The 18,893-nt window shown below is 34.6% G+C and overlaps 1 protein-coding gene across 1 annotated transcript in view; it reads left to right on the forward strand.

Annotated features, from left to right (window-relative positions):
- The first annotated feature begins 13,796 nt into the window (after nucleotides 1-13,796).
- Nucleotides 13,797-18,893, forward strand: part of LOC106090545 (AMP deaminase 2) — a 70,009-nt gene continuing 64,912 nt past the window's right edge. The window contains exon 1 of the mRNA XM_013256772.2: nucleotides 13,797-14,855. Within this exon, the coding sequence (XP_013112226.1) occupies nucleotides 14,753-14,855 (103 nt within the window). The 5' untranslated portion in view covers nucleotides 13,797-14,752. The remainder of the gene's footprint in view (nucleotides 14,856-18,893) is intronic.

Here is an 18,893-nt window from a genome sequence, read left to right on the forward strand (position 1 = left end):
TTAAAACAAAATGACTGGCTTTTATGGGCGTATTTGTGAATTGTAAAAAAGTCACTGATTTGGCTATACAATGTAATGGGAAAGTAAAAGTAAATTATTGTATATTTTAGCGGCATAAGAATAAAATCCATTTATACGGCAACTATATCAACTATCTGAAGGGCATACTTGCTTTTCACAAACCAATTTTAGTAAAATCAGAAAAAAAATTAGTTTTTTGGCCTATCTGGACTATATTTATTGAGGGAAGTGGGAGTTGTAAGGGAGGTCACCGTAGCGCAGAGATTAGCATGTCCGCCTATGACGCTGAACGCCTGAGATCGAATCCTGGCAGGACCATCAGATCATTTTTCAGCGGTGATTATCCCCTCCTAATGCTGGCGACATTTGTTAGGTACTTTGCCATGCAAAAACTTCTCCCCAAAGAGGTGTCGCTCTGCGGCACGCCGTTCGGACTAAGCTATAAAAAGGAGGTCGCTTATCATTGAGCTTAAATTTGAATCGGACAGCACTCATTGGTTAGTGAGAAATTTGCCCCAATTCCTTAATGGAATGTTCATGGGCAAATTTGCATTTTTGGAAGTCATAAGTCTACTACACATGCCAACGTTTCCAGTGGCTTAAGAAGTCAAAACGGATCAAAGGTTAATGGGGGAGCTTTTCCCATCTATGACCTAGTGATTAAGCCAATCAACATCCTTACTTCTTTAATAATGTTAGACACATGAAAGCTTATAATTTGCACTTGGCTAAAAAAACCAGAGCAAACACCTTAAAATCTTGGTGGGTTTATATTACTTGATATTCTCCATAACAAGCCCGGTTACAAACAATTATAAAATGTCTCTTTGGCTTTTAAGATAGGTTTTAAAGCTTAAAATTTCACCAATTTAAGTTGTTGAATGATTCATTCATAATTCATTGAATTTTATGATACAATTTATTGTTTTTTTCTTCATATCTCTGCGTAGCACCAGGTGTTTGCTTCATTGCATTTTTTCTTTATTGCCTATTTTTGAAAGAGATAAGAAGTGAACACCTGTTCTCGTTTTTTGCTTAGACATTCATGGGTGTTTTATTTTTGAATATAAGATTTTTCTTTCTTTTACGATTATTTGTTAAACTATTTAGGTGGGTCAACAGAAATTATGTTTTGCTTTGGAGCGTATGATTGTTGAAAAGACAATTTAATAATATCAATCATACGCCATAAGATGTATAAACTGCCATAAGATATATTCCCTTAGTAACACCTCAAAGTATCGATCAGCGACCCTTTCAACTGATCTCCTGATTGGACTTCTTAAGCCCCTAGAGGCCGCATTAATCACTCGATTTTGAGTGAAAATTGTGCTAGGCCTTTTGACATCCGTGTCGAGAATTTGCCATATCGGACTTTATTTGGTTATTATTTGGAAATTTGGAACATTGAGTTCTGTTGGTCCGGAGATCGGACATATTTGAATATAGCTGCCATATAGAACGATCTTCCAATTTGTCTTTTTAATCTTATAAAAGACTCGATTAGGTTTGGAACAGTGAGTTGTATGAGAGCCAATACAGAAAACGGATGTCACCATATCGTTGATGTAATGCTATCTTGTGCCATAAGCCACTTTTTTGATTTTCAGAATAACGCATTTGAAATTTGCAGTATGCGTTGAAATAGGGCATGTTTGCCATAATACTTGAAAACATTATAAAAAAACTTGAAATTTTCTAGGGTTTTCTGAGAGGAATATCTTAAGGCCAAACAGAATGAACGCGGCGTTGCAAAAATCTAACTTTTCCACAAAAGCAACGCGGAAAAGTTAAAAATTGTCAACTTTGACTCTTGAAAGCGAGCGTCATTCTGTGTTGTCCCATGTCATGTAGTGTTTTTAGTCGGTTAGGTTAGGTTAGGTTGAAAAGAGGGTGTAGATATTAATCCGCCCCATGCCACTATGGACATACACCTGATCCAGTAATCGGCTTGTTCTGCGCTCTAAAAACTGAAAAAATAACCTCTAAAAAGAAAATTTAAAGTTAGGAATTCCGTTCTCTTACAAAATCCTCAAATGTTTTCAATATCACTCACCTAAATTGGTTCATCTGATATTGTGTCTCCACCTAAGTATCGGTATTTGGTGGACGCGAAAGAGGGCAATGACAAAGGAAATGCTCAAACGTCTCATCATCTTCCCCGCATGCCCTACACATGCTATCACATGCCCTACACATGCTATCCCAAAAACTCATCCTAGCTCAAAAAAACCGAAAATGGCATATGAAACAAGATAGCATTAGACTGACAATTTATACCGTTCTCCCGATTTAAGGCACCAAAAAGGGTAATATTTCACCCAATTTTATTGAAAGTGCGCAGTGCCAGTCTCCTCAAAATCCGTGCCGACTATAGTTTAGATCGGCCTATATTTGTCTATAACTGTATGGTCTAATGTTAGCTTAAGAGCCTATAAAAGGCACATTTAAAACTTGGTACAGTGTTTTATATATAATCCCTAAAACGCAGTGTCAAATATGGTTTAGATCAGGAAGATCTCTCGAATAAATATTTTGGGTTCATAAATAAAAAATTTTCCGCCTGTAGAGAACGCGCTGTAGAGAATGCGCTATATTTATTTAATGTATTTCATTATACCCTCCACCAAAGGCTGGGGGTATACTAATTTCATCATTCTGTTTGTAACTACTCGAAATATTCATCCACGACCCCATAAAGAATATATATTCTTGATCCTCATGACATTTTAAGTCGATCTAGCCATGTCCGTCCGTCTGTCTGTCGAAAGCATACAAACTTTTGAAGGAGTAAAGCTAGCCGCTTGAAATTTTGCACAAATACTCCTTATTGGTGTAGGTCGATTGGGATTGTATATGGGCCATATCGGTCCATGTTTTGATATAGCTGCCATATAAACCGATCTTGGTTCTTGACTTCTTGAGCCACTAGAGGGCGCAATTCTAATCCGATTTGGCTGAAATTTTGCATGAGCTGTTTTGTTATGAATATCAACAGCTGTGCTATGTATGGTTGAAATCCGTCCATTACCTGATATAGCTGTCATATAAATCGATCTGGGGTCTTGACTTCCTGAGCCTCCAGAGGGGGCAATTATTATCCGATTTGACTGCAATTTTGCATGACGTGTTTCGTTATGACTTCCAACTACTGGGGCAAGTATGGTTTAAATCGATGCATAACCTGATATAGCTGCCATACAAACCGATCTTGAGTCGTGACTTCTTGAGCTACTAGAGGGCGGAATTCTTATTCGCTTTGGCTGAAATTTTGCGTGAGGTGTTTTGCTGTGACTTCCAACAACTGTGCTAAATATGGTTCCAATTGGTCCATAACCTAAAATTATGTACAATGGCTTCTTCCATGACCTTTAACATACGTGTCAAATATGATCTGAGGCGGTCAATAGCCTGATACAGCTCCCATATAACCGAAACCTTTATGTCACTTCTTGAGCCCATAAAAGACGCAATTCCTATTTGAATTGGCTGAAATTTCATACAATGTTTTCTACTATGCTATCCAAAATTCAATTCGATTATGTTCCGAATCAAACCATAACTTAAGCTCCAATATCATGGCAATTATTTTCTTTTTGCCTTTGCTGGCCTAAAAAGAGCCAGGAAAATAACGACAAATGCGATCCATGGTGGAGGGTATATAAGATTTGACCCGGCCGAACTTAGCACGCTTTTACTTGTTTTATTTTATTTTGTTATACCTATGACGCTGAACGCCTGGGTTCAAATCCTGGCGAGACCATCAGATAAAAATTTTCAGCCGTGGTTTTCCCCTCCTATTGCTGGCAACATTTGTGAGGTACTATGCCATGTAAAACTTCTCTCCAAAGAGGTGTCGCACTGCGGCGCGCCGTTCGGACTCGCCTATAAAAAAGAGTACCCCTATCATTGAGTTTAAACTTGAATCGGACTGCACTCATTGATATGTAAGAAGTTTGCCCCTGTTCCTTAGTGGAATGTTTATGGGCAAAATTTGCAATTTGCCCACCACCGAAGGATGGGGTTATATTCATTTTGTCATTCCGTTTGCAACACATCGAAATATTAATTTTCGACCCTATAAGGTTTATATATACTTGATCGTCATAAAAATCTAAGACGATCTAGACTTATCTGTCCGTCCGTCTGTCTGTTGAAATCACGCTACTCTCTTTAAAAATGGAGATATTGAACTGAAACTTTGCACAGATTCTCTTTTTGTTCATAGGCAGGTTAATTTCGAAGATGAGATATATCGCACTATATCTTGATATAGCCCCTATATAGACCGAAACGCCGATTTAGGGTCATACGCCCATAAAAGCCACATCTATTATCCGATTTTGATGAAATTTGAGACAGTGAGTTGTGTTAGGCCATTCGTCATTTTGGCCCAGATCGGTCCAGATTTGGATATAGCTGCCATATAGACCGATCTCTCGATGTTAGGCCCAATAAAAGGTGCATTTATTATCCGTTTTTGCTGACATTTGACACAGTGAATTATGTTAGGATTTTCGACATCCGTGTCCTATATGGTTCAGATCGGCCTATATTTAGCTGCCAAAAAGACCAATATTGAACAGTGACTTGTATTTAAAAGCAAAACGAAATTTGTTCAAATAAATTAAACCACCTTATTATTTATACTTCAAAATACATGCGTGCTACCTAACCATAAAGTATTGATAAGATATGGTCGTGTTCATACCTCAGGTGGCTAATAATCATCAGAGTATCGATCACATCTTAAAGGTAGTTACCTGTCAAGAGGTTGTTTCAATTTTAATCTGGCCGAAATCTAATGTGTATATCGGACAATTATCAGCAAATGTTAAAATTCCTATTCATGGTTGTTAAAAAGGCGAAGTGTCATAAAAATTCCTTTGATTCATTGATGTTAAAAAAATAGCTCAATGCAAAGGAGGGATGCAACGCTCTTATGGTTAGAAGAGGGCATAATTTTAACTCAGCACAGTAAAAAAAAATAAATTCTGCTGTAGTTAAATTCATTATAGAAAATAAGGACAAAATATATGATTTGAAAAAAAAAAACTCATTTTATTTTTATTGAAAAAATTTTGAAATTTGATGTTTAAAAACTTTTACTTTTTTAAATAAAAAAAATATATATATGCATGTGTAAAACTATTTTTTTGAATTTGAATTTGAAGAGTCATACTATGAAACATAAAATTTTTTTATGAATTTCCATATTTTTTTCATAGAAATATATTTAAAAGTTTTGTCATAAAATTTTAATATTCATATTTTTTTATTTTAATTATCTTTCAGTCTGATATTTTCTTTTTATTGAAAAATTCGAACGTTTCATCCTGAAACCTCCGTTTCGTTTCAAATGTGTTTCTTCTCTACAGTGTTGCTTATCTGAACGTAACATAGTTGCCGTATAGTATGCTTTTGTGCGCAGATGGCACCACTATAGCAGTCAATGTAAATACGGCATTATTAGGTGTGGGAAACAGTTACAAATGTCCAAAGATAATTGAAAAAACGGAAATGTTTGTGCTCTCAAAATTGAGAGCAGAATTCTGCTTGCGGCATGTTTTTGGATAATACTTATTTATCTATATTCACAAGCGCCATCAACCAGTCTATGTGCGAAGTTAAAATTCTTTATCTATGCTTGCCTGAACGTAAAATAGTTGCCGTATAGTATGCTTTTGTGTGCAGATGGCACCACTAAAGCAGTCAATGTAAATACGGCATTATTTAGTGTGGAGAAACATTTGTTAATGTCGTGCTTGAGAGTTACCCATTTCTGAGTATTCATACAAATGTGGGATTCGCTTTGTTATATATGGATATTATTCTTATGTTAATGAAATCGTCACTGGTAATCACTTATTTCACTTTAACTCAAAACTGTAACAACTGCTGGTTAGAAAATATGTGACTACGTGCTCTTTACATGATGGAGCGTATTTAATTAATGTTCTATTTCCCATGGAAAATCTTTCCAAGCATACTTGAGAGTGAAAGAAATCGTTTCGTTGTATTGAAATGTAGAGGGTTTTTAACAATGTGGAGACCGACAATCCGATCAAATACCTAGACCAGGGGCCGAATTGCCAGATACGTGAGCGAGTGCACTTTCATATCGAATGAAATTTCATCTTGTATCTAATGGATGCTATGTGACTTGTATATACATTTTTATGTCAAAGTTTTTATACCCTCCACCATAAGATGGGGGGTATACTAATTTCGTCATTCTGTTTGTAACTACTCGAAATATTCGTCTGAGACCCCATAAAGTATATATATTCTTGATCGTCGTGACATTTTATGTCGATCTAGCCATGTCCGTCCGTCTGTCCGTCCGTCCGTCCGTCCGTCCGTCCGTCTGTCTGTCGAAAGCACGCTAACTTCCGAAGGAGTAAAGCTAGCCGCTTGAAATTTTGCACAAATACTTCTTATTAGTGTAGGTCGGTTGGTATTGTAAATGGGCCATATCGGTCCATGTTTTGATATAGCTGCCATATAAACCGATCTTGGGTCTTGAGTTCTTGAGCCTCTAGAGTGCGCAATTCTTATCCGATTCGAATGAAATTTTGTACGGCGTGTTTTTTTATGATATCCAACAACTGTGCCAAGTATGGTTGAAATCGGTTCATAACCTGATATAGCTGCCATATAAACCGATCTTGGGTCTTGACTTCTTGAGCCTCTAGAGGGCGCAATTCCTATCCGATTGGGATGAAATTTTGCACGACGTGTTTTGTTATGATGCCCAACAACTGTGCTAAGTATGTTTAAAATCGGTTCATAACCTGATATAGCTGCCATATAAACCGATCTGGGGTCTTGACTTCTTGAGCCTCTAGAGTGCGTAATTCTTATCCGATCAGAATGAAATTTTGTACGGCGTGTTTTTTTATGATATCCAACAACTGTGCCAAGTATGGTTGAAATCGGTCTATAACCTGATATAGCTGCCATATAAACCGATCTTGGGTCTTGACTTCTTGAGCCTCTAGAGGGCGCAATTCTTATCCGATTGAAATGGAATTTCGCACGACGTGTTTTGTTATGATATCCAACGACTGTGCCAAGTATGGTTCAAATCGGTCCATAACCTGATATAGCTGCCATATAAACCGATCTTGGGTCTTGACTTCTTGAGCCTCTAGAGTGCGCAATTCCTATCCGATTGGGATGAAATTTTGCACGACGTGTTTTGTTATGATATCCAACAACTGTGCTAAGTATGTTTAAAATCGGTTGATAACCTGATATAGCTGCCATATAAACCGATCTGGGGTTTTGACTTCTTGAGCCTCTAGAGTGCACAATTCTTATCCGATCAGAATGAAATTTTGCATGACGTGTTTTGTTATGATATCCAACAACTGTGCCAAGTATGGTTCAAATCGGTCCATAACATGATATAGCTGCCATATAAACCGATCTTGGGTCTTGACTTCTTGAGCCTCTAGAGTGCGCAATTCTTATCCGATTGAAATGAAATTTTGCACAACATGTTTTGTTATTATATCCAACAACTGTGCCAAGTATGGTTCAAATCGGTTCATAACCTGATATAGCTGTCATATAAACAGATCTGGGGATTTGACTTCTTGAGCTTCTAGAGGGCGCAATTCCTATCCGATTTGGCTGAAATTTTGCATGACGTATTTTATTTTTACTTTCAACAACTGTGTCAAATAAGGTTCAAATCGGTTCATAACCTGATATAGCTGCCATATAAACCGATCTGGGATCTTGACTTCTTGACTCCTAGAGGTCGCAGTTATTATCCGATATGCCTGAAATTTTGTACGACGGATCCTCTCATGACCATCAACAAACGTGTTTATTATGGTCTGGATCGGTCTATAGCCCGATACAGATCTCATATAAATCGTTCTCTCTATTTTACTTCGTGAGCCCCAATGGGCGCAATTCTTATACGAATTGGCTGAAATTTTACACAGGTCTCCAACATATAATTTAATTGTGGTCCGAACCGGACCATATCTTGATATCGTTTTAATAGCAGAGCAACTCTTTTCTTATATCCTTTTTTGCCTAAGAAGAGATGCCGGGAAAAGAACTCGACAAATGCGATCCATGGTGGAGGGTATATAAGATTCGGCCCGGCCGAACTTAGCACGCTTTTACTTGTTATAAATACGTTGAACGAGTAAAATCGTTCGAAATCGCTCTATTGTGAATTATGTATCTGTTTATTGTATTGAAACTTTTGAAATTAAGGAAAGCGAATGTTTAAATCGAGCATTATTTATTCAAAGCATTATAATTCAAAATTTATTTACAAGTGGTATAACACCCATTAAACACATGTTGGAATTTCATTTGATACGAAAGCACACTCGATCACTTATGCGGCAATTCGGCCCCTGGTCCTTGGAGACATGATAAGCCATATGCTAAGGAATAGCCGTACAAGCTGTGGGTCCCATGGCATAAAGATGAGGAAAAGAGTGGCACAGTGCTCTTTAAGCGGGAAGGTTTATCACCACTGCTATGAGTGACCACCATAAATAGACTTTTTGCACTATCGTTTTATATATGACTTCTATCATCTATGATCAAATATGATCTGAATCGGTCCATAATCCGACATAGTTTTCACATATAACAATCTCCCATTTTTCTATTTGGGCCTCTAGAGGGCTCAATTCTTTTTCCATTAAAATTTTGAGCCATGATTTCTGCTATGGTGGGCAATAATTTGAATAGATCCATAACGTGTCATAGCTCCTATATAAACTTCTCTAATTTGAATTCTTAAGGCCCTTCAGGAAGCTATTCGAACTCAAATATATAATATAATCCATGGAATTACTGGTGTTGACCTCCCATTATGCTCTTTTAGTTTCGATCCATGGCATATGAGATACGGTCCAGCCGAATTAACCCATTAACGACTAATGGGTTGAAAAATACCCAAGTATAGAGATGTCTTTAAAAAATTCTAGCTCGAGTTAGAAAAGAGGAATCCTAACGAAATTTGGTTTGGTTTAACGTAGACGAATGAAACTTGTTACAAATTTTTTCCCGTTGTATAGGGTCATGCTTTGGAGGAAAATTGGCATGTCGAATGTCGGCAATTTCTTTTTGAAAAAAAATCTAACATATTTCTCAAAGTTTTAAGAGTGAGATTTCTGGAAACCCTTCTTATGTCTTGTTGCAATTGATGGATTCTATACTAATATCATAGACATTAAAATTCACTATTCTTCGCTAAATGGTCATAAAATATTAAGAAATGATTTTTTTGTTGTAGTAGCATAGTGACTTAAGGTTTTATCACACTACAAGGCGGATTTAAAAAAGTGGTCTCACGCGAATTGCTGTTAACAGCCGGCCATCTTTGACGGTATTAAGATGTCAGGTATTTTTTATTTTAATTCCCTTTGATGTTATCTTTTTCTCGCATATTCTCTGCTCATGTACACACGTATACAAACACGCACACAAATTTCTTTGTGTGTGTTGGCAATACGTCGATCAGCATGATGACAAGATGGTGGATTGCTCCATATGATTTGTGGTTGTTGTACAAATTAGACCACCTTAAATTGTTTCGCCATGGTCACACTATATGTTTTTGTCTTATGACATGCCACTTTTTACTTATCATTGGAATTTCAATATGTGTGTCAAAATTGCCAATTTATACACGATTCATCATTTTTGCTGTCACACTAGTATGTTATTGTATGACATAACCTAGAAATGCGAGCAAAGGCTGATTTTTTATGACTAAAAATTGTTCAAGTGGTGAGAAAGCTGTTTAAATCATAAAGTTGTTAAAACAATTTAATTTAGTATTGGTTTCATTCAACTGAAAACAAAAGCAGCTGATTTCTCTATGTTTTTGTCAGAAGGAATAAAGAACCGCTCTAATAAAAAAGTAACAGTGCTGTTTTGAAAAGTGATTTTCATGTGTTCCATTCGTATCACATTATGTGTGCAACTTTAGCAAAATTTGACATGTCATAAGACAAGAACATGTGAAGGCATATTGTGTTTTTTAATTTTTTTAAAAAATTATTAAAAATTGCTTTTTAAAAATTTTATTTCCTAAAACACTACGTTTTTACAACAAATAACATCATTTTCTTATTATTTTATGACCATTTATTGCACAAGGGATCAAGGGCCAGGGTTTACATGGTTTTATTTGTCATATCAAATTTGACCAAGAAATATTCCATTGGAGTACCAATCCGTTTTATTTGTTTCAAAAATATCCAGATGGCAACACCGTTTTATTCTTTTATCTCTCTCAATGCTTTTAGCTTGCTTGTCGTTATTTCTCTTCATATATGTATGTACACATAGAGGTTATCTCTTCACATAACGGTTGTCTCACCACCACTATGAAAGTTTTAGTAAGAGGGTGAGTTTTGCCACCCAATGTTTTTGTTTACTTTGTGCTCTGTTCACGTATTTGATATGCATATCACTTACCATTCCTATGCTGTTGATTGAGTGACATATTTACATAAATAAGTGTATTATTTGTATAGTGAATTTTAAATTGTTTACACTCAATGCACTTTTTGTTTAATAACATAGATAAAAGAGGGTTGTGGAACACCCCAAATCAATTGATTGGGAGCCATTATTGGAATATTCCAGCAATTTAAATAAAAGATAAACACCATATGCAAAAATATGTGAGGATGTATGTTGATATGTATTGATTTAAGTGCTGCTGCTGCTTTGTTTGTTATATTTTATGTTTCCTCCGAAAAAAAAACAACGCATTAAAAATGATGTTTGAACAAAAAGATTCAAACTAGATGACATCTTGGCTCTCATTTTTTGAGAGAAATAGTGGCTCTCACTGAACAGATGTTCTAATCTTTAAAAGAAACCCCGGTTTTATTGAATTTATTTTATGTAAATTGGTTTGTTGTTGTTTTGTTGAATGAAACTTGTGTCTTCATTTGATGTCTGCATACATACATAAGCATATACTCATGTATTTGGGTGATAGAGGAGCATAAATTTCAAAGATGTTTTCTTTTTTGGGGTTCAATAAAAACATTGCATCTCAAATGTGTTGGTTCTCTCTTACCGGTTTGTCGCATCGTAACCAGTATTGCCAATGAGAGGTTAAATAATGTTAGGAATTTATAAAAATCTCAAAATCAGATTAAGTGCAGCAAAGGCCATACACGGCAACATCTTTCTTATATATAAAATCAATTTGTGTTTGTTTGTCTGTTACGTATAGACTCAAAAACAGATTTTCTTGAAACAGATGGTGCACAATGATTCCGTGATGAAAATGGGGTTCTAAATTGTTTGATATCTGATGAGGGGACGGACCCTCCCCCTTACCCTAATTTTCAGACACCCTAAATTTCAGAGATGGGTGGTGCGATTTAGACAAAATTTGGAAATTTAGAAAAATTTGGTATCCAAATTTTGGATGAGGTAACTACGAGTGCCGCCCCACACCCCAAAACCCCCCAAATACATTTATAGACCAATCACGACAATATGGGACTCAAATGAAAGGTATTTTAGAGTGGAAAACTAATCTGATATTCAAATATAGAGTCAAGTGTTTTGGGGGCCACCCTACCCCCAAAATACCATTTAATGGGACATATTTCTTGACCATGGCAATATGAGGCTCAAATAAAAGGTATTTGTGAGAAGAGTACGAAATTGATACCCATTTTCGAGACCAATTCTCTGGAGGTTAATACCACCCCTTATCCCGCAAATCACCTTCCCAATCCCAAAATCCCCATGAGAGTGGAGTACATCTAACATGTAAATGCAAATAAAGGTTTTTTTTATACTGTTAGCCAAGTGACATAAATGTACCATTTTCATAGCATGGTACTTCACCAAAAACTCTCTAATTGTCTGAATAAATTTTTTTTATTTTTTTAAATTTTCTCATTGCTTCGATTATCTGTAATTATCCCCCATTATCTCCCGGATAATGAAAGTGTAAGCACACTTTGCCATTTTACTTGAATAACAAAATGAAAATCTATCGAAGATGGGAAGTGTCTATGTTTGTGGGTATTAAAATTTAGAAGCCTTGGAAAAAGCAAAAGATATAGAAATAAAAAAAAAAACAAGAAAGAGCGTGCTAAGTTCGGCCGGGCCGAATCTTATATACCCGCCACCTATGGATCGCATTTGGCGAGTTCTCTGCGCGGTATCTCTTTTTGGGCAAACAAAGAATAATGAATAAAAACTGTTATGTTATTGGAGCTATATCAAGTTTAAGTCCGATTCGGACCATAAATGAATTGAATGCTGAACATTGTAGAAGTCATTGTGTAATATTTCAGCCCATTCGGACAAGAATTGCGCTTTGTTGGGGCTCCAGAAGCAAAAACGGTCGATTTGTTGTTGTTGTTGTAGACCGATTTCAACCACACTCGGCGCAGTTGTTGGAAGTCATAACAAAACACCTCGTGCAAATTTCAGCCAAATCAGATGAGAATTGCGCCGCCTAGAGGGTCAAGAAGTAAAACCCAAGATCGGTTTATATGACACCTATATCGAAACATGGACCGACATGGCCCATTTACAATCCCAACCGACCTGCACTAATAAAAAGTATTTGTGCTTTCGACAGACAGACGGACGGACGGATGAAGATCAAGAATATATATACTTTATGGGGTCTCAGACGCATATTTCGAGGTGTTACAAACAGAATGACGAAATTAGTATACACCCATCCCATGGTGGAGGGTATAAAAATCAGAAGATCGATATATAAAGAAGCAATATCAATGTACAGACCAAATAAAACCAAGGTTAATAAAGTCAGTTAGAAGTCATGAGAGAAATTATTGCACAAAATGTTAGTCTAATCGGATGAAAATTGCGCCCTCTATAAAGGATACAATCAGTATCTTAAAGTATACAATCAGTCTTGGATTGCTTATTTTTGTATAATTTTTCAAAAAAATTACTTTTGCAATAGTATCCATCAGGAAAAATATCAGTCGATATTCAGTCAAGAATTTAAATGTCTGTAGTATCGATTGTGTCATCGATACTTTGCCAGCTCTATGACAAATGCGCTTGCAAAGGCTCTAGAAGTGAAAAACGGGATATACATATACGTCTTAGTATATGGGAGCTATATCTGAATCTGATCCGATTTGTATCAAATTCACAGTTAATGTCAAAACCCATAAGAGAAACCTAAATGCGAAATTGCGTGAGATTCGGTTGCCAAATGAAATATACAAACTTTATCCAAATGAACCGATTTTTGTCAATTTCAATAGGCCTCGTCCCAAGGACAATAAAAAAATGTGCAAACTTTGAAGAAGATCGGAAGAAAATTGCGACCTTTGTACATTGTACACAAATTAATATGGACAGACAGACAAACGGACAGACAACAGACAGGTGGTCATACCTAAATCGAATCAGTAAGTGATTCTGATTCACTGGGTGTTACAAACAAATTCTCTAAGTTATAACGCCCTGTATCACAGTAGTGGCGTAGGGTATAAATACAAACAAGTTTCGATATTTGACTCCACTTTCCATCTTAAATCTGAAGTTTTGTGAGTAAAATTAAATAATTAAAAAAATGTCTGTTTCTTCTTGCAACGGCGTGTTTATTCCCCATTTGTGGGGAATAACAACTTAAAAGTAGCAACACTGTTTGACCCAATGATGGTACCGCTCTCTACCACTCTCACTGCTGCTCTCGCTCTTGCCATCTGCAATTTAATAGCAAGCGCATAAGTAGATATGAGTTTAGTATATTCCGAACAGTTGACACAAAGGTTCAGTAAAAAGAGAGACTTCTTTGCTTGCTTTCCTATCACCATATTAAATATTTTGAAAATTAATAAAAATTTTAAGACAATATCCAGTTTGGAGTGAAATCTGTAATTAATTGTAAAATTAAAAAAGAAATCGAAGAAAAGGTTTCTGGAACAAAACAAACTTTTTGTATTAACTAAAAAACAACTACGCACAAAAACAAAGCACAAAGTATTTTTTTATACATTTTTACAAATTAAGCCAACCTTCTGAACTTCCCACATACATAGGTTTGTGTGAGTGTTTATGTCATATGTATATATAGTTGTTGTGCCCACTTCTTTTTGCCGTAATTGTATCTGAACGTTCGTGTTCGCAGTTACTTACAATAAAAATCCGGACATACGAACGGACCATCGGTTGCCACAAGAGTGAATAGTTTCTACGTGCGTGTGTGTGTGATTGAGTGTGGAAGCAACATTATCGGCATCATAGCCACAAACAAACCAACATAGTGCACATTCACTTATTCTTACATTTTGCGTTATTCTTGTTATTGTTGTTGTTCATTCATTCCTTTGAAAAGTGTAAACGTCGGCATTCGTACAAACACCAAAAAAGTCGCTGTTCATCGTCATCATCAACGTCGTCGACATAGCCATTGTTAAATACCTTTGCGAGGGTTGGGTGCCAAATGCGAAGTAAGTTGAGGCGAAGTGATTGGTGATTGCATTATTTTGTGTGTCAGTCGAGCCATTCAGTGATTTCAGTATAAAAACCACGTTTTTATTGAAGCTGTGTGTGTGTGTGTATTTAAGAACGAAATACTCGAAAAACACATTAAAAAAAAACAAAAACAAAATAGAAAGATTCTGAAAACGATATCAAAACCACATCGTCACTACATAAAGAACAGGACGCAAGAAGTTTAAGAAAACAGACATCAGCAAAAGTTGCCCATTTTGGTGAAATGCAAAGCTATGCCGACGAATGCTTTCGAAGCTATGGCTTCGACACTGATATGGAAATGGATATGAATGGGGAAGGACGAAATGTAACAAAACCCAAATCAAGTAAGTACCTATTAATCCTTCTATTCTTATGTCTATTGAACATCCGGCAGAATAGATTAAAAATGACACGTAATTGGGGGGAAAAATACTGAAAACCTTAATTTTTATAGTAAGCAATGGAAAATTTACATTGAATTTAAATAAAAATTTCCAAATGTTCGTGTTGGGGATTTTTGGATTCAGGTATTCTTGTGGAAATTGGTTTTCCATTTTGAATGATTTTTTCGACCATTTCAGTTTGTGATTTGTGTTACACATTGTTGTTCTCTTTTTAAGAGACTCAAGCCAAATTGAAAGGAATCTGGTTATGGGCCCTTTGGCAGCAGACTGGACATTATTGTTGGCATAGGTAAAGGGAATTAAAAACTTAAAATGGTAAGGTCGCCTTTAAAACATGTTTTTTTTTATAAAAATCGAATTTTTATAAATATTGGGTTGCCCAAAAAGTAATTGCGGATTTTTCATATAGTCGGCGTTGACAAATTTTTCCACAGTTTGTGACTCTGTAATTGCATTCTTTTTTCTGTCAGTTATCAGCTGTTACTTTTAGCTTGCCTTAGAAAAAAAGTGTAAAAAAGCATATTTGATTAAAGTTCATTCTAAGTTTTATTAAAAATGCATTTACTTTCTTTTAAAAAATCCGCAATTACTTTTTGGGCAACCCAATATGTACATAAAATATAAAATTTTCTAAAAAACACGATTTCAACAGAAGTTTTTACAAAGTTGTGACACTATTTTCTTTTTTTAATTTTATTTTTATGTATGAAAATTATTATTATATTATTATTTTTAAAAAAACTTTGATAAATATTTTTAGAAAATTTTCTTAAAAACACTTATGACGGAAATTTTCTTTGAAATAAAATGTTGACTCAATTCTCTGTTCAAAAGAAGAAATTGCAGAAAATTTTACAAAAAGGTGAAATAATTTCTAAAAATAAAAAATATGTACATATGCTTTAACTTTTTTAAAAGGGTTTCATTTTGCTTTCTATTCTAAATACAAGCAAAATCAAAGCCTATTGGTTTCAGCTGGACAAACAAATTCAACAAATTAATAATATTAAATTATACAAAAAAAAATATTTAAAATAAATTCTTGAATTTTATTATAAATTTCGTTAATTTTGACATAATTTTCTATAAAATACAATTTTTACAAAATTTATATAAAAAAATTTTTCTATAAAAATATTGGAATTAAAAATTTTTAACAAAATATTGTCATAATTTTGCATAAAATGCAATTTTAACAAAATAAAATTTGCCATACAAATAAATCTTTTTGCCTACATTTTGTACGTCTTCTTCTTTTATTGTTTTAATGATTTGATTTTTTTAAAGTAACATTTAAAAAAAAGTTCATATAAAAAGAAATTTGAAAAAACTGTTCTATTGAATAAAATTTAATTAAAATTTTTTCAATAATAATTTTATCAAAACTTTTTTAAGAAATTTTGGAAAAATTCGTATAGAAGTTTTAATAATTTTTTTTAACGATATATCTAAAAAATTTATTTTTCTTATAAAATATTACGAAATTCCTGTAAAATAAAATTTCAATCCATTTTTCTCAAAAATAAAATTAAAAAATATGAAAAAAAAATCTAATTCGAATTAAAAAAACATTTTACGTCCATGGTCTACGACCGAAATGTTTTCGTGTCCAAGGCTCCAAAACAGCTTCCAAAATTATTTTCCCGATAACAAGTCGCATTTATTTCGACGTCTAGCTCCATGAAAACGATGGGATAGTGGTCACAGCTGACCATACAATACGGAAAGATACGGTATTTGAAAAAGTCGATTAGGGATCATTTTTTTTAAACGCATAGATGCCATTGGAACGGAACAACTTTCACATAAACTACAAAAATTACACATATTTTCGCCCAATGCGTGTGCGGATTAATTTAATCGATGAATATACTTATTAAGGTTCTCACCGATGCAAAATGATACATAAAATGTAAAATTTTAGGAAAATAGCTAAAAATGATTGTGTCCATTTTGACCAACGACACCTGTTGATCACTACTTGTAACTAAAATATAAGTGAAAGATGGGGCTTATTTTTACTAACGACATTTGGCATCCAAAAGGCGCAATTGAATTACTGTATCTTTATGTATTGTATGTCTTTGGCCCATGTCATCACTTGAGACGGAGCATTACTTTGGGAGGCCGTTCGCAAATTCTCATACATGTTTTCGGTTAAGTAAACATATTTATTTTGGAAGTTTAGGAATTCTCCATTGGAAAAATTTTTCTCTTTAGAGAAATTCACTTTCTTGTCAGAACTTTTTTTCGTTGGGGATCTTAACCCTTGTGCCTTTTGGAACTCGCAAAACTTTACCTTGAGTTTGTTTTTCATTTGCTGCATCCTTTCAGGGGATATTTTTAGACATTTAGGCATTTGATAGCCACTATGGCTCATTGAATTCGAGTTTTCACTCGCCGAACAATTTCAAGTGTTGCAGTTTTTTTTTTGGACTACCACCATGACGTTTTACAACGCTATTAGTATCATTTTTACTGTTAATGATGCGATTAGTTTGTCGCAATTTTGTTCACTTTGAGGTGTTTGAGTTCGCCAGCAGTAGCCGGTAGGGATTTTTCCAGCTATATATAACTCAATCTTAAACTCCTTCAGGAATAACATTTTAAATAAACTCAAAATCAAATGCTTTTGGTGCCTAGTACACAATATAATAAGGTGTCAATAAAACAAATATCCTGTAGCTGTCATTTCTAATTTGACAGATTTGTCAGTGTGAAGTTGGTAACACTTTGTGTCAGCTACCCTGTATGCCCCGTACTTAAATGAAATGTTGATGGGAAAATGTATATTATTATTATACATAGAATATGAGTATCTCTTAACAAACTTCATTTAACAATACATTGTGGTGCAAATTCATTATAATTACAAAATATGATGAAATTTAGAGATGTGAGTGATAGTCATTTCAATTCAAATATATACAACCACAGCAACAACAATGGATTACGAATACAATGCAATGACAAAGATTAGATAACGTTTCAAACTTTTTAATTTGTCAATATCACATAAACGGAAAGATGAAACAGACGAATGGACATGTTAATGATAGAAAATTACTTTTAAATATTAAGAGCATTTTTAATCGCGTCTTTTGTTTGGTGTTGTCAACAAAAAAATAATGAATTAGCCCACACATGTTTGGAAAGACTTAATTGCTGACATCTATAATAATTACTTTGTGGAGGTGTATAAAGTGGACCATATGGTTATGGTGTAGTTTGAAAAAATAATGTTTGCAGCAAACAGTTTAATAATATAAGATTAAGATAATTAACAATCAAGAGTAATCTTTGTTAGACCTTGGGGTAGATATGTAGGGGATTTTATCAGATCACCATTATTGCGGAAAGTTACACTTGAAGATAACAGTTATTAAAAACTTCAAGCTCAAATAAGTCTTAGCCACTGCTACTTGACTCTACTTGAGTTCAGTTTTATTTTATTTTAGTTATCCAAACTTATATATGCTAATGGAAACACCTATATGCTGAACAAATATTTCCCCATTTTAAGTGCAATCAACTGAAAAATGTGCATATTTGCCAAAACTCTTTCGAATAATAAAAAAAAGAAAACATTTTTATTTGTTATGTTCCTAAAACATGCATTCCACTTAATTTTCATATACGATAACCACAATTTAGGTAATATAATGATTTACGTTAATTTCTATGCTGTTTAGCTAATGACACTCTCATATAATAAAAAATATACCATGACGCATTGGGTCAATGTTCTCTCCCTTCTTGTGGGGGGATGGAGGGAAATGTTATTGCATATTCAAATGTAGGCTCATTACAGCAGAGAGTGCTGTTATTGGTGAGTTTCTTCAAACAATACCATAAAGAATGTGTGAATGTTGCCTGCAACAAAAGTGTTGTTATTGTGTTTTGTTGTTGCTTAAGTTATTCCGTATATTCGGGTTGAATGAAATGTTTGTTCTTTGTTTACTTCTTCTCTCTTCTCGG

The sequence above is a fragment of the Stomoxys calcitrans genome, chromosome 4, assembly GCF_963082655.1.
Source record: "Stomoxys calcitrans chromosome 4, idStoCalc2.1, whole genome shotgun sequence".
Taxonomy (NCBI): Eukaryota; Metazoa; Arthropoda; class Insecta; order Diptera; family Muscidae; genus Stomoxys; species Stomoxys calcitrans.